The sequence below is a fragment of the Lepus europaeus genome, chromosome 6 (assembly GCF_033115175.1).
Source record: "Lepus europaeus isolate LE1 chromosome 6, mLepTim1.pri, whole genome shotgun sequence".
Classification (NCBI taxonomy): domain Eukaryota; kingdom Metazoa; phylum Chordata; class Mammalia; order Lagomorpha; family Leporidae; genus Lepus; species Lepus europaeus.
In genome coordinates, this window is record NC_084832.1 from 64,960,485 (window position 1) to 64,975,623 (window position 15,139).

General features: G+C 49.9%; 1 protein-coding gene across 1 annotated transcript in view; it reads right to left on the reverse strand.

The window, feature by feature from the left end:
* The window catches only part of C6H13orf42 (chromosome 6 C13orf42 homolog), a 36,603-nt gene extending 24,691 nt beyond the window's left edge, over positions 1 to 11,912 (reverse strand). Inside the window, exon 1 of the mRNA XM_062195344.1 lies at positions 11,499 to 11,912. Within this exon, the coding sequence (XP_062051328.1) occupies positions 11,499 to 11,912 (414 nt within the window). The remainder of the gene's footprint in view (positions 1 to 11,498) is intronic.
* Between the last annotated feature and the right edge of the window lie 3,227 nt (positions 11,913 to 15,139).

Below are 15,139 nucleotides of genomic sequence, written 5' to 3' on the forward strand. Positions count from 1 at the left end.
TTAAGATTTATCCATTTATTTGAAAGGCAGAGTTACAGAGAGAGATATCTTCCATCCTCTGGCTCTCTCCCTGAAGGGCCACAATGGCCAGGGCTAGGCCAGGCCAAAGCCAGGATCCAGGAGCTTCATCTGGTTTCCCCCATGGGTGCAGGGGCCCAAGCACTTGGGCCATCTTCTGCTGCTTTCCAAGGCCCATTAGCAGGGAGCTGGATCAGAAGTGGAGCAGCTGGGACTTGTACTGACACCCATATGGGATGCCGGCGCTGCAGATGGCAGCTTACCTGGCCACACCACAACACCAGTGCCTCCCTTCTCCCTTTTTGATTTAATGCTTTGAAAGTATATAACAATATGGGTAGATCCAAAGCCAAAACTATAGCTAGTATTTCCACACCAGCCCCTTCCTCTTTCTTCAGGGTTGTGTTTATTTTTTCATCACTTCCTTTTGAAATATAAGCATGTAAGAGAGCACTCATTCGGAGGAGACTTCTCCTTGTTAGCGCCCAGCTCGCCGTGGGCATGATTTAGAGGGAATGGTCAGTGTCCACTGGTCTGGCAAGTCGGCTAAGTGGGGTTTGGTTAATGTGCTTCCGCTATCCTTTATAAAGCACAATGTTACCCCTCGGCAGATGGATTTCGTGACGATTTTCTATGTTACAAAGCTCAGCTACAGTCTGGACTGGTGTTTCCTGGCTTGACTGGAGCTTTGCTGCCTTCCCACAGTTTCCATGGAGCCTCCTGACCTACATTCTTGGTGATTCCTCTAGCAGCATCGACAGAGGCTCAGGGCTCAGGTTAAGGCTAACATCGCAGGAAACTCTACAAAGCGATGGTTGTGCACAACGTGACTCTAGTCACCCCTGGATGGGAGCCAACACGGTCCTCCCTCCCACAGCTCCAAGCAAAAGTGGATTGCTTCCCCAAGCCCCCAGTCTTGACCTTATTCTAGTGCAAAATGTTTGAACTACACCTTTGAAAAGGTCAGACAGGAAGCAGCTGCCTCCTGTCGCAGCTCGCCCAGCCTGACGCTCACGGGTGCTTGTCTCCTTTCGGTCAGCCATGCACCAACCCTGGAAAAAAGAAGCCACCCTTACAGCACCTGTGCTGCATTGCCAGCTCCACACCAGCTTGCCTTTCACGTTTAACCTTCGGGGCACAACCTCAGGGTTATCATTTTCCGAGCCTCCTGGTCACTCCCACCCATATCCGGCCTGGCTCTCCAATTACTCCTCCCAGATGGAATCCTCTGCCTTTTTCCAAACCCAACCCCGCTATGTTCCTCCTTGTCATTCAGCCGTCCCTGAGAGCAGCCTTGGGCATTTTTCTGCATTTCCTCTCAGCCTATTGCCTGGCTTCGCCTGCGCTGTGTTACTGGGGCTTTCTGCAGGGCTCTGCCAGTGTGGACCTGCAGGGGACCTGAATTCCACTGAATGAACTTCGAGTCGTAATCCTCAGAGGGTGGGGAAAATGGACGTTCGAACTGCACCCCACACCAAGGCTACCCCTCCCTAAAGCCTCCAGCCCTCTCCCGCCTCTTCCACGTGGCAATTCTTCCCACCTCCTGAGAGGTTCAGCTCCCAGGTCACCTCCTCCATGGGGCCCTCTCTGCTTGTAACAGGCCTGTCCTTTGCAGGCTTATGTTTTGTTGTGTGGACAGGTCCACCAGAGCACACTGTTTTGTACTCTCTGTAGCCCTACAATGGACTAGTGCAATGACTTTGGCAAATACCACTCCTCAGTATAGGATGCCCCTTTGGAGAGCTGCTCACTGCCAGTTCATGACCAGAACACAGATTGTAGGGTGTTTGCCACTGCCAACATTCTGGAATTATTCTGTTTCTCTTCCAAAGAACCTCAACACCCCTGTGTGGTTCTACTGGCTGCGGCTGCATTAGCACAAGCGTGGTAGTACAGCAGGTAGTACACAAGCTGCTGCTTGTGACACTGGAAGCCCACGTTGGAGCGCTGGTTGGAATCCTGGCTGCTCCACTTCCGATCCAGCTTCTGCTAATGTGCCTGGGAAAGCAGCGGAAGATGGCCCATATGCTTGGGCACCTGCACCCATGTGGGAGATTTGGATGAAGCTCCTGGCTTCTGGCTTTGGCCTGGCCCAGCTCTAGTGGTTGAGGCCATTTGGGGCGTGAACCAGTAGACAGGGGATCTCTCTCTGTGTAACTCTGCTTTTCAAATAAATAAGATAAATCTTTTTAAAAAAAATGAGTCACAGAGAGTCTGCATGCAGATACAATTCCATATGAATATTCAAACTCTATCCTATTCCATTAAAACAAAAGGCAAATCTCTAACCATCAAAAGCACCCAGGACTCTTCAGATCTTTCATCAAACTTTGACACTTTCCTTCTCAAAGTACAGCTGGAGTTTCTGAGGATATCGGTTTGTTGAGCATCTACTCTGTGCCTGGAAATGTGTGAAACGCTGGAATTAAAGAGCTCAAGAAGACTTGCGGCTTCCCTCAGCGAGCTTACAGTCAGGGGCAGAGGGAAGTGAAAGCACAGGCACCTACAGTAGTTGTGCTGAGAGCCCAGACAGAAAAAAGGCATCCTAGGGGCCAGCACCATGGTGTAGTAGGTTAAGCTGCCACCTGCAGTGCCGGTATCCTATAGGGGTTCATGTCCCAGCTGCTCCTCTTCTGATCCAGCTCCCTGCTAAGGGCCTGGGAAGGCCGCAGAGCATGGCCCAAGTGCTTGGGCCCCTGTACTCTTGTGGGAGACCTGGAGAAAGCTCCTGGCTCCTGATCAGCCCAGTTCCGACCATTGCAACTATCTGGGGAGTGAACCAGTGGATGGAAGACCTCTCTGTCTGTAACTTTCCCATTCAAATAAATAAATCTTTCTTTTAAAGGCATCCTAGGGAAGCTTTCTCTGCGGACACAAAGGACAAGAAATTAGACAGGTGAATGGGAATTGGGGAGGGGTTTGAGGGATGGAAGAGGAAGTACTGTGTTCAGGCAGAACAAACAGCTAGTGCTTGAAGGATAGACTGGGGACTATGATGGCATGTCTGTGGCTTGGCAGAGAGGTGCTGCCGGAGCCACATGCGCGGCTATCAATCACTCTGATACTCTCTGCCATCTTGTGGAAAGCTCTGCCAAGCATAATGGAATATTCTTTGCAGCAAGATTGAATTTTCACTGCCTTTCAACCCTGCAAATCTGATATCAGCCAACTGATAGAGGCTCCCGCCCTCCTCTCGGTAACTGATGCCTACAGAAAATCTGCATTTTAATATCATTGTGTTTGCAAAAGTATCCCCGGCAAATCTGAAAAAATCATTCCCAGCATTGTAAAACAGGACCAGAACCTGCTTCCCAGCCCATTTGCCATTTATATACGGGTGGATTGGAATCTTCAGAGGAATTGAATTCAGCCCCTCCTGTCACAGAGAATAATGAGCCTTCTATTTGCTCTTGACATGCCTTATTTTATGAACCAAGACTGAGTGGCCTCGACAGAAAATTGATTCTGAAAGCTAGCTGTTGTCAGAATAAAACTATTTTAAATAAAATAAAATAAAAAAATCAATCACTTTGGACAGGCATTCTCCAGAATTCAATTTTTTTTTTTTAAATCATTCTTATGGCAGGTGGGTTTCTTTCATCACAGACAGGAAAGGGTGGACATTTTCCAGCTAGTTCATCCAGGCAGACACATCAGGAATACAACATATCCAGTACTAGGTGACTCAAGGGAGAATCCATGAGGTTTCTTCTGACTGTGGTGAGTGACCGGTAACCTTGGCCTTAGAAAATGTCCAACCCAAACCATCTGGGCTGCATGGGGCCTTTGAGGTTCCACAGTGTCCCATGGCCAACCCCAAACAGCCTCCCCAGCCAGCCCTGGCTCCCAGATTCCCTGGGACTCTTCTCTGTGGTCTACCCAGGCCAGGCCCATTTGAGTGGGATGCTAGCTGTGTACCTGTTCATGTGGCCCTAAAAGTTCATGTGCACCTGTTCATGATGGGAACTGTCCTCAGTGAGCACCCAGATGACAGTGAACACACTGATCAGAGTCAGAGAATACTCTCTAATTTTTCCTCTTCACATCCCATCAGAAAACAAAACCTAGATGATCAAACTGAGGAAGGAAATTCTGATACCTGCTATAGCACAGAAGAACCTTGAAAATCTTAAGTTCAATGAAGTGATACAGACATCAAAGGACAAATACCCTTCCAATAAACGTTCATGTCTGAAGATTTTTGTGTTAGTATTGGGCATAAGCTAAAGTTTGAGAATTACTGTTCAGAGGCTCAAATGCTGTATTTTCCAGGGTGGGTACAACATTTGGCCTGGAAGTTAAGGTGATGCCTGTGATACCCACATCCCATTTTGGAATGCCTGAGTCCATGTCCCGGTTCTGCTACCCATTCCACCTTCCTGCTAATGCAGATGCTGGAAGGCAGCAGTGATGGCTCATGTAATCGGGTTCCTGCCACCCATGTGGGAAGCCTGGTTTGAGCTCCTGGCTCCTGTCTTGCTACCCCCACAGAATGATTCCTCCAGGAGGACAGAGATGTTGTCTTGTTCACGGGCATCTAAAATAGCTCCCGACATGCAGCAAGTGCTCAATAAACCTGTCTCAATGGGTGAAGAGTACTCATGTATTAATGAACTGTGACTAAGATAGCATTGACGGCGCTACCCTACACATCACACAAGGCTCCCTATATCACCTGCTAGATCAGAAATGTTGGGATTCAAAGCTGGAGGTAAAAATATCATGTGCCCTAAGCAACCAAAATGGTTCTCAGATCATCAGAATTTGGAAATGCATCCAGCTCTCTTCACCTTAGCTTCCAGCAAAGAAAAGCCCAATCAAACTTTCATTTCTAGCAGCTGGATTAGCCCAGATGGTCTGCATATTCTTTTGAGTGGTCTTAATTTTCTGTGGCTGCTTTCCTCTCCCAAATTTTTAAAATTTTGTTGCACTTTATTCTGGTGAGTGTCTCATCTCAGAGACTTTCAAGAATGACTTGGAAGGTCTGGAGGATCTTTGCTGAGATCATCTGAGGACCTATGACCTATTCATGATGAAGGCCCCATGGGTGTTCTTGACCTGTTTCCTCAGCTCTTTTCCTAGTGTGTGCTGAGAAGTGCAAAGGCAGGTGGTATAGACTCAATATTTCAGTGCTGTGGAGGTCAAGAGTAAGAAATACAATCAGAGGTCGTCATGGAGTAGAGAAAGAGTTGAGATGGAAGGAAATATTATGCATGGATTGTGAAGAAGCGATAGCTTTAACCACATCCTCTGGTTAGTTCCTTTCAACCTGGCTTCTCCTAGACAAAGAGCACCTAGACCATGCAGCCCACGTTGGGGAAACTGCCCTACCACAGAGTCCACAAGGAGTAGGAAGCAAGTACCTCCCTGGTGCAGGCACGCAGGGTAAAACAGCCTCCTCACTAAATCCTGTGCTGTACACTCCTGCCTCTTGTATACTACACCAGCTCACATTGGGTTTTCCAATCAGACAGTGATACTGATACACTGACAATAGCATGCATTCTAGTATGAAAGATTGGGCTTAAATCCCTGTATCAGGTCCATGGCCTTACACAAACTACTTAACGTCTCTGAGCCCCAGTCTTCTCATGTGCAGCGTGGGGCTGGTATCTGCATATCAGGTTTGGAGAATGATTACAAGTTAGGAATCTCTGGTGGTTGGTCCTGATTATGCCTGGTCTGTGGCACAGGAGCTAAGGAAGTGGATGTGAAGAAGAGCATCATCGCTTCTCTTCACTGGCAGAAATAAGGGTGGCCTTGCCCTACAGGTTTGGAGTCTACATTTCAGGACAGGACCCATTTCAAGTGTGCTGTCCTTCTGCCATATACATTATACCTTGAGTTGGAAACTCCAGCATTTAAAAATTCTTTTTTTATTTGAAAGGCAGAGAGACAGAGACAGAGAAAGACAGAGATTTTCCATCCACTAGTTCACTCCTCACATGCCTACAACAGACAGGGTTGGGCCAAATTAAACACTGGCACTGGAAACCCACTCCAGGTCTCCCTCGTGAGTGGTAGGGACCCAACTACTTGAGCTCTTACCATATCCCTCCATAGTCTGCATTAGGAGGAAGCAGAGGCAGGACTCAAACCCAGGCACTCCAACAGGGGATGCAGATTTCTTAACTACTAGGCCAAATGCCACGTCTGCCTCGGAAATTCTAGAATTTGAACATGCAAAGAATGATTCTCAAACGCATAATACTACAAACTGCATAATACTAACACAAAAGTCTTCACATATGGACTTTTGTTGTTCTGATTGTAAAATATTATAAAAAGTATATTTCGTTCATTATTGTAATGACCTTCTATTCTGAGCGAGGAGCAGATTTTCACAGGGTCTGGCCAGGACCCCCACCATGTGGGGTTCTTGGGGCTTCCCACACCCACCCCAGGCTCACAGCCCTCCTCCCAGCCATCCACACGGCCCCCTTCCTGGTCCAGCACAGCTCCAGGGGCTGGGTAGACCATTTGACTCCCTGGTATTCCATGCCCCAGACACATTAGCATTTCAGTGGAGCCAATTAAAATGCCTTATTCCAGGGCATTGAGCTTATGAAATCAAGTTAGTATGCTATGATCAACATTTAAGAAAATAACAAATAAGACAGCATAGAAAACTCTGAGAAAACATCACTGCGCCAAGCAAGGAACAAGAATAAGTCTAGTTCATGAAACTTTGGGTTTTGTTGTAGGTTTGGTAAATGAGGTCAGTATCTACAATATATTTCTTACTGCTGTGGATCTTTTCTTAGTTTTTATTAATAGAAAGATCTCTACAATGAAAACTATGAAAGATTAAAGAAAGAAATAGAAAAAGGTACCAAAAAATGGAAAAAAAAATCTTCTATGTTCGTAGATTGGAAGAATTAATATCATTGAAATGTCCATATTACCCAAAGCAACTTACAGATTCATGGGATTCCAATCAAAATATCAAGGACTTTCTCAGATCTAGGAAAAAATGATGCTAAAATTCATACGGAAATACAAGAGAATCCAAATAGCTAAAGCAATCTTAAACAGAAACAAACAAAAAACAAATAAACAAACAAAAAACAAAGCCAGAGGCATCACAATACCAGACTTCAAGACATACTACAGGGCAGTTATAATCAAAACTGCCTGGTGCTGGCACAAAAATACACATACAGACCAACAAAACAGAATAGAAAACCCCAGAAATATGTGGATTCATGCATGTACAACCAACTAATCTTTGACAAATGAGCTAAAATCAATCTGGACAAAAGACAATCTCTTCGACAAATGGTGCTAGGAAAATTGCATCTCCATGTGCTGTTGCTCTTAACCAAAATGGGTTAAAAGCCACTACTGAAACCACGCCCCTGTATGGTGTCTTTGATGCAGAAGCTAGAACACCATCAAGTCACAGGGCTCCCTCCTCCCCAGCTGCCTTCCCTTAGCCTAAAGTTTCCTTGCCCTGCTTTTATGATCACAAATCCCTTTCTTACTCAAATTCACTCACTGAATTGACAGAGTTGTGTAGACAGCTCCACGGGGGTCCCTGAGCACAAGACTGCGTCATCATTTATCTCCTGTCAATAATATCTTGATTTTGGGTCTTGTCTTGAGGGATTTCTTTTCCAGGAACCCCAGGTGCCAAGCAAAAAGTAACTCCCACCAGCAGGCAGTGTCCAGATTGAATGTGGAGCTCACTTTGCTGTCACCAAAATTCCCTAATGAACACAATATCCTTGACCAATCGAAGGAGGGCCCTGAGCACTGCACACCAAACAGGGCCATGGACATGAGCTGAACACGGCCCCCTCAGCCCCAGCTTCAACCTGTAGGAAGTTTTACCACATCCCTCAGGGAGTCTGGGAATTAAGCAATAACTGCCTGACTCCTCGCTCTGTCCTTGCAATAAACAACTATTTTCTTCTTTTAAACTTTTATTTATTTCTTTGAAAGGAAAGTGATACAGAGAGGGAGAGGTAGAGAGAGAGACACAGAGAGAGAGATTTTCCATCTGTAGATTCACTCCCCAAAATGGCCACAACAGCTGGAGCTGGGCCAGGCCAAAGCCGGTCACCAGGAGCTCCATCTTGGTCTCCCACGTATTTGGCCATCACCTGCTGCTTCTCAGATGTTCTGGCAGGAAGCCAGATCAGAAGTGGCAATGGGACACAATCCCAGGCACTCCAATATGGGAATGCGGGCATCCCAGGCCCTGGCTGAACCCGCTATGACACAACACCTGGCCCTATATACCTGCTTTCTTCCGCCACTGAGGTGTCACTAATTGGCTTGCTGAGCACTGGGTGAGCAGATCCAGTTTTAGGGGTGCTATAGCAGTTCCTCCAACCAGTTTTGGGAGTGTCCTATCATACCCTCTTCTGGCAAGAGAGGAACAGACAAGAGACCTGAGGTTCTGTGGGCAGAGCCAGTATTTGGAAGAAGGAAGCAAGGCCTTGGAGTCACAGAGAACGTGCAGACCTGCTCTCCCTTAACCTAAGGCACAAAGGACAGCAAGTTTTTACAGTCCAGAAAACATTCACATAAGACCAATGGTATTCTCTGCAATGCTTCAGGGATAGAACCAAGACAACGAAACTTCAAGGTCACCCATGTCACGGGGGGAGGCACACCGCTGAGCAGAGCCCAGCTGGCTGTGATGAATGCTAGAAGAGACCAGTTTGGACTCACGTCGGGGGAGAGGAGGGGCTCATTCTACAGATGGCTGTGCTGTTTCTGTGGGCTGCCGTAACAAAATGCCACGAACTGGGAGCCCGAGAGCCACAGGAGAGATTGTCTCGCAGTTTTAGAGGCCAGATGTCTGGGATCAAGGCGTCAGCAGGGCCGAGCTCCCTCCAAGGGTGTTAGGAAAGCACCTGTGCAGGTTCTCCCCTAACTTCTGTAGCCCTTGACTTGTGCCAACACGACCCCAACCTGTACATGGTGTCCTCCAGGGTCTGGGAGCCTTCTCAGGGCCACCCTCTCCTAAGAATGGCAGTCAGGTCTGCTAGGGTATGGCTTCCTCTTAACTAACCACACCCGCAAAGACTCTATTTCCATAAGATCATCTTGTCATCCTGAGGGCTAGGACTTTGTCACCAACGGTAAGAGCACGCAATTTAGCATATAACAGGGGGCTGGGAAAAAGAACAGTGCTTGCCCTCAACCTTGAGCATCAGCGTGGTTTTCCACCAAGTCAGAAGGGCAACCGTTTCTAGGGGGGAAAGACCTCCTGGTCCCCTCTTCCTGCAGTGCCCCAAGACCCAGGGAGCCACTGGCCACCCTGCTAGCATGGCGCCTGCAGCCATCCTCACAGGCAAGCCCAGAAGGCAGCTTTTCTGGAGGAACAACGAGGGAGAGGAAACTGCCTAAGCGTTGCTAAGAGCCTCCTGCGCCTCACCTTCAGGAGTGCCCAGGATGTGCCAGGTGCTGTCACCTGCAGCATCTTGCTGACTCCTCACAAGGGATGTTATCATTTCTGTGTCTATGCTACGGAGGCCCAGAGAGGTCAACTTTTCTTGATACACAGCTGGGAAGGAACAGAGATAAAATGCAAGCCTTGATGCTATTGACATCAATGTTGTCTCAAGATTCTTTCCTGATTACACTACAGTGAAAGGCATGTCCCAAGAAAACCATACACAATTGGCCCCTGCAACCACGGTGTCTGTGTCTGTGGATTCAACCCACCACAGATCAAAAATGTTTTGCGAATTAAATTGCATCTAGATGGAATGTGTACAGACCTTTTTTCTTGTTATTATTCTCCAAACAACAGAACAACTATTTTGTGGTCACACTCATGTCCTATACCCAACCTCTCCTTAACCCACGGGAACTACTAAGCTATCTCCATTACTATAATTTTGTCAATTCAATAATTTTGTATGAATGAAATCATACATGTTACAAGAAAACCAACTAGATAGCGTGCACAGTATATGAGATGTTGTAAAGAAAGCCAGAGATGATGTAAACTACACAGGAGGACCATGTAGGTTACACGCAAATTCCACACCATTTTTAGACAGGAGACTTGAGCATGGCGGATTTTGGTATCCTCAGGGTCCCGGAACCAATCCCCCACAGATGATGCTGAGCATCACAGCTGTGTCCTCTTCACAGCCATTCGGCAGGGCTATGGCTGATTGCTCTGCTCCTGTCCCCTCCCTCAACCCTGAGACCACTCACCCTGGAAGGGAATTAGGGCCTGCAAGTGGGGGCTAGAAGAAATCTAAACGGAGCCCAGAACCCCAGAATAGCTAATCTGGAAGGGTGGCCAGAGCCCTTCAAGCTCTCTGTCCTGAGAGGATCCCCAAGGGAAGGTGGTGACTGGCCCATAAGTCCACAGCTGGCCACGGGCCCTGCACTGGGACCTCAGGACCCTTTTGTGTGGCTGGTAGGCCAAATTGACACACATGTGCGGTGGAAATGATCATTTAAATGGTTCCCACTGGGGTAACACACAGCCAGTTGAAACCCCCCAGGTTAGGCCAAGCCTTAGCGATTTGACAGCAGGCCAATCAGTCATGCAACATTAATGGCCATGACACAGCCCACGGGGCGCTGTGGGGGTAGCAAGGAAGCGGGAGACTGCCCTGAACACTGCTCAGCCTCATCACCAGGGAAATGACTGGCAGATGGGCAAAGACAGCAAAACGGCCTCAAACCGCAGGCCTGAAACAAGAAGAACACAAGGAAATGAAGGGATGAGCCATCAAATGAATTGGGAGCTCCTAACCAGGATCAGGTGACCAGGATGGGGGTGGGGGCGGCGCTGAGCCTCGTTTACTCTTCTATGATTGAGAAGGAGTTCTCCCCCGCCTTCTGCCCTGGCATTACTGGAATGCCCGAAGAAGGAGGACATACACTGTGATATAAACGACCCGAGACACCCACGTTGTTCCTTTCACCAGTCTCCTGCTTGTGACTGGCTGGAGGCGTCCAGCATCCAGCAAAGCCATCAGTCACATCTAGCAGACCCTCTCTCTGGCTGTCCCTAAGCCGCTGGATGCCTGGGTCCAAGGCACAGCTGGAGAGAATCCTCCCGTTTCCAGCCTCAAATGGAGCTAAGCACCTAGATACATGAAATCATTCAGTGTATATGAAGATTTTACTTTTCAATGGGGATTTTTGTATGGGATCATAATAATATTTTTAAAAAATGACTGAGAAATTATTTGTTGTCATCCAAATGCCCTGGAAGCACTGTTATCTCGTCTATAAAGCCACGGGTAAGTGACAGACTCTGACTCCCAAGCCCACGCCCTCCCGGCCGGCTGCTCTGCAGACACCAAGAGCCGTCCTCACTTCCCCTGCCACGGAGCCTGGGGAGGCCTGGGGAGGCGGGGTCGGAGTCTCTGGGGACCCCCGGGCCCCTGCTCCAAGTGCACCCTGTGAACCACGCTGTGCACGGGTGGGGAGCAATGTCCAAGCAGGCGTGCAAGCCTCGGGGCGCTCCCACACGGAAGCTCCGGCTCAGCTGCACTCACCTTCAAGTCTTTGGCGGCTGACTGGGCGAAGGCCTTCTTACCTCCCGTGGAGGGCTTGGAGGAGGGTGAGGAGAGACCCTGGGCGCGGTGGGGCTTCAGGTCGCCGAGGCTGCTGAGGTACTTCTTACGCAACGCCAGCAGCTCCTGCAGGTACTGCAGGCAGGCCTGGGTGCCCGAGGGCATCCACGCGCGGTCCTCCTCCTGCTGCAGGCAATACAGGCTCGTGTCCACGCTGCTGGTGCTTTTGTATTTCTTTAACGACTCGCTGAATTTCTCCCCGTGGTCCCCGACCACATACATGGAGCTGCTTCGGATGAGCCTCACGGCGGGGCTGGTGCCGTCGTAGCAGGGCCCCTCAGCCGCCGCCTTCCTCTGCGGGCTGGAGTTGAAGAGCGAGTGGATCTTTCTGAGCATGGTGCTCAATTTCTCGCAGTGGGCACCTTCCAGCTGCCTGCGCTGCTGCCACTTGATCTAGGCGAGGGTGGAGGCGGCGGCAGGCAGGCCTCTCGCCATCTGCCTTCCAGGAGCCTCTGCTCTCCGGGGTCCCAGCTCAGGCAGGTGCAGCACCTGCAGGTCTCTCACGGGGAGGATATTTTCATCCAGTGGCCAGGATGCCATGAACAAGCTGATGACAGACAGCACGCTGTGAGCGAACTAACAGCAAGAGTGCAGGTTGGCCTGCTGGCCATGTGATGCCAACACTGCCGTGCCCACCCACGGAGGGCCCCAGGTACACGGAAGAAAACAGAAGGACACGTTGCCCGCCCCCTTATTCTCTTCCCATTTCCTTTTCCAACTCTGGGCGTGGCCTCATTCTGCTGACCTGATCTTGGTGTGGACATTTACATTTCCACCTTGACCGAGTCCTCCGTCCTCTGGGTCCCAACACGAGAGCGTACACAGTGATGGCAGGGACATGCCTCAGCCCTCACACGGGCGTTGCTCAGCGTAAAATCCAGAGCCCTGAGCTGAGCAGCGTGGCCACAGCCGGGGCCCTTGGCAGGGCTTGCAGATCTCCTGATAAGCCAGGCTCGCAGCAGGCACCCGAGCGCAGCGTGCTGCGGGAGCTCGCCCTGCAGTAAGGGGACCTCACGGGCGTCACCAGATAGCAGCCCATTGTGCAGGCGGCAGGATTCAGGTGTCGGGACCTGCGGTTTTTTTCACAAAAGCAGCAGTGAGTTGAAGGGCAGCCACCTGCTTGAGACCGAACACATCTGAGCTTAGACCGGTTAAAACCAGACTGAGAAAAGGATCGTGACGTCGGCTGGCAGAGCACTGGGGTCACCAGCAGCCGCTGGCTCTCGTCTTCCCCTTGCCGGTCCCCCCGGAGGCCACCCTCACCTGGTGGTCACTTCTGTGGTGACTGAGGGCGAGAGAGAGCCTTCTCTTTACAAAACTACCGGTTACCTCTGCCAGCGGAAAGCAATTCACTCAGAATGGTGACTGCACCTGTTGTACCCTACTGAGGTTTGCTCCTGGCTCAGCTGTCAGAAATGGGTGTGAAACCAGCCGGCGGCCTCACAGCGGGCTCTGAGACTGTCACAGTTGCCCAGCAAGTGCTAAACCGCGTGCATGACCCTTTGCTTGCTTCCTGGAGGGCTCTGCCTGCGCAGGAAGCAGGAGCAGCCTGCGTCCTTTCCCACCCCCAGCCCCGTCTCGGACCCTGGCCGCCAGCCCTGCAGTGGGCTGCGTGCTCTATGCCATGTACAGACCACGCCTGCTCTTTGTGGTGGTTTCAGAGCCTCGAGGCTTGACAGTGCGTGTGAAGCGACTCAGAGTAACAGAATTTGCTTTCTTCTAGAAGTGCTTAAACGCACAGGGCAGAAGCCCAGGGGAGCAGCTGTGGCCCTTCTGCGATGCCAGCCAAGAGCAGCCATGGCAGCAGGTGGAGAAGAGGATGCTCGAGCCTCCACATGCTCTGAGGTGAGCCTGGTCTTCCTACAGTGACACTGGGGCCCAGGAGCCAGCCCAGAGCAGGGAGGTAGGAAGGGACATGAACTTGGGCTTCCCTTGGGCCTGAACCACACAGCTCAGCCACCAGCCAACCTAGAGAAGTTATTGAAACTCTCTGTGCTTCAGATCCCTCATCTAGCAAACAGAGCCTACCAACTTCATAGGGCTGCAATCATTAAATGAGATAATGTGGAGTGCTTGCCATATCCCATTTGCCTCATCACAAGTAGCTTCCGCCTACTTTGTAGGGGTGCTGTAATGAGTTAATGAGATGATATATCCTCTGACCTACATCTCCCCAGTTCTCCATTCTCACTCTTGCAAAAAACAAGAGAGGAATAACCTTGCTGAGATAATGGATGTGTTGATTTGCTTGGCTAGAAGAACCACTTAATTGTCTATATTAAAACATCATATTGTACACGTATAGATAACATAGATGGAATGCATCATATGGCAAATTTGCTCAATCAAAAGTAGCTACGACAGGGATGGGCACTGAGGCACTGCTGGCTAAGCCACCACTGGGACTTCTGCATCCCTTATCAGAGTGCCAGATCTAGCTCTAGCTCTGCTTCCAATCTGGCTTCCTGCTAATGCATCCTGACTCAACATGTTGGCTCCGGTGCTTGGGCCTCTGCCAGCCATGCAAGAGATCCAGGTGGAGTTCTGGGCTCTGAGCTCTGGCCTGGCCCAGGCCTTGCTGTTGTAGCCATTTGGGGAGTGAACAGCAGATAGACAAATCTCTCTCTTTCTCTCTCTCTCATTCTCATCCTGCCTTTCAAGTAGATAAAAATAAATAGATGAACTTTATGATTCCTTTATAATAATATAAAAATATCATTCCTACTAGTTCTACTTTGCAGCACTGACATAGAGTTGCAAACTATTATCCTAGGCAAATGCTTTGGATGCAGCCACACCTAATCCAGGAGGCCTCTCATCCCTCCCTGTTAGTGGAGCTCACAGACTCAAGCAGGCCAGCCTTAACAGCAGCCAGCTTAGAAATAGCCCATTTTGCCCAGTGCCCTGGAAATGTGAGGTCTCCTCAAGATGCAAATGGGGTCCCCCAGTCATGAACAGCCCACCTGCGTACAGGGCCCAGGACCAGGCCTCCCACCCCTTTCTGGCATGGAGTCATCACCTCTCCCTACATTTGGGAGCGTTGCTTAGCATTGTGGGGCAGCCGGGGGCAGGGGTCTCCATGGGCCCCACATCCCAGGGACGTGGCTCCTTCCATCCCGCCAGGCTGCAACCATACTTCCTAAAGAATCTTGGGTTGCAGAAAACCATCAGAACCTTCGCTCCTAACCTCAGGTAGAGAAAGCCCTGTGGCTGTGTCCCCAACAGGACAGTGACTTAGTCACCACCTCCCAGAAGGCAGGGAAGGCTTGGGGGGCAAGAGGTAGGCCAGGGGAGCAGAGGAGGAAGCAGGGAGAGGCTGAGAAAAGGAAGGGATCGAATCATTGTGCTGAATATTGAATGAAGGGTAAGATTACAGAGAGTGACAACGTGTATCCCATGTCACAGTGATGCACTTGCACAGCGCACTGGAACATGTCGCTTTCGGGTTTGCTGTGGATTGCGAGGGAAAGCAAGGTCCCTGGAGACCGGCTTCCCTGGCCCGCACAGCAATGCTCTGGGCTCTGGATCTCTGACCAAGAGAATGAAAATGGGCCTTTGTGGGT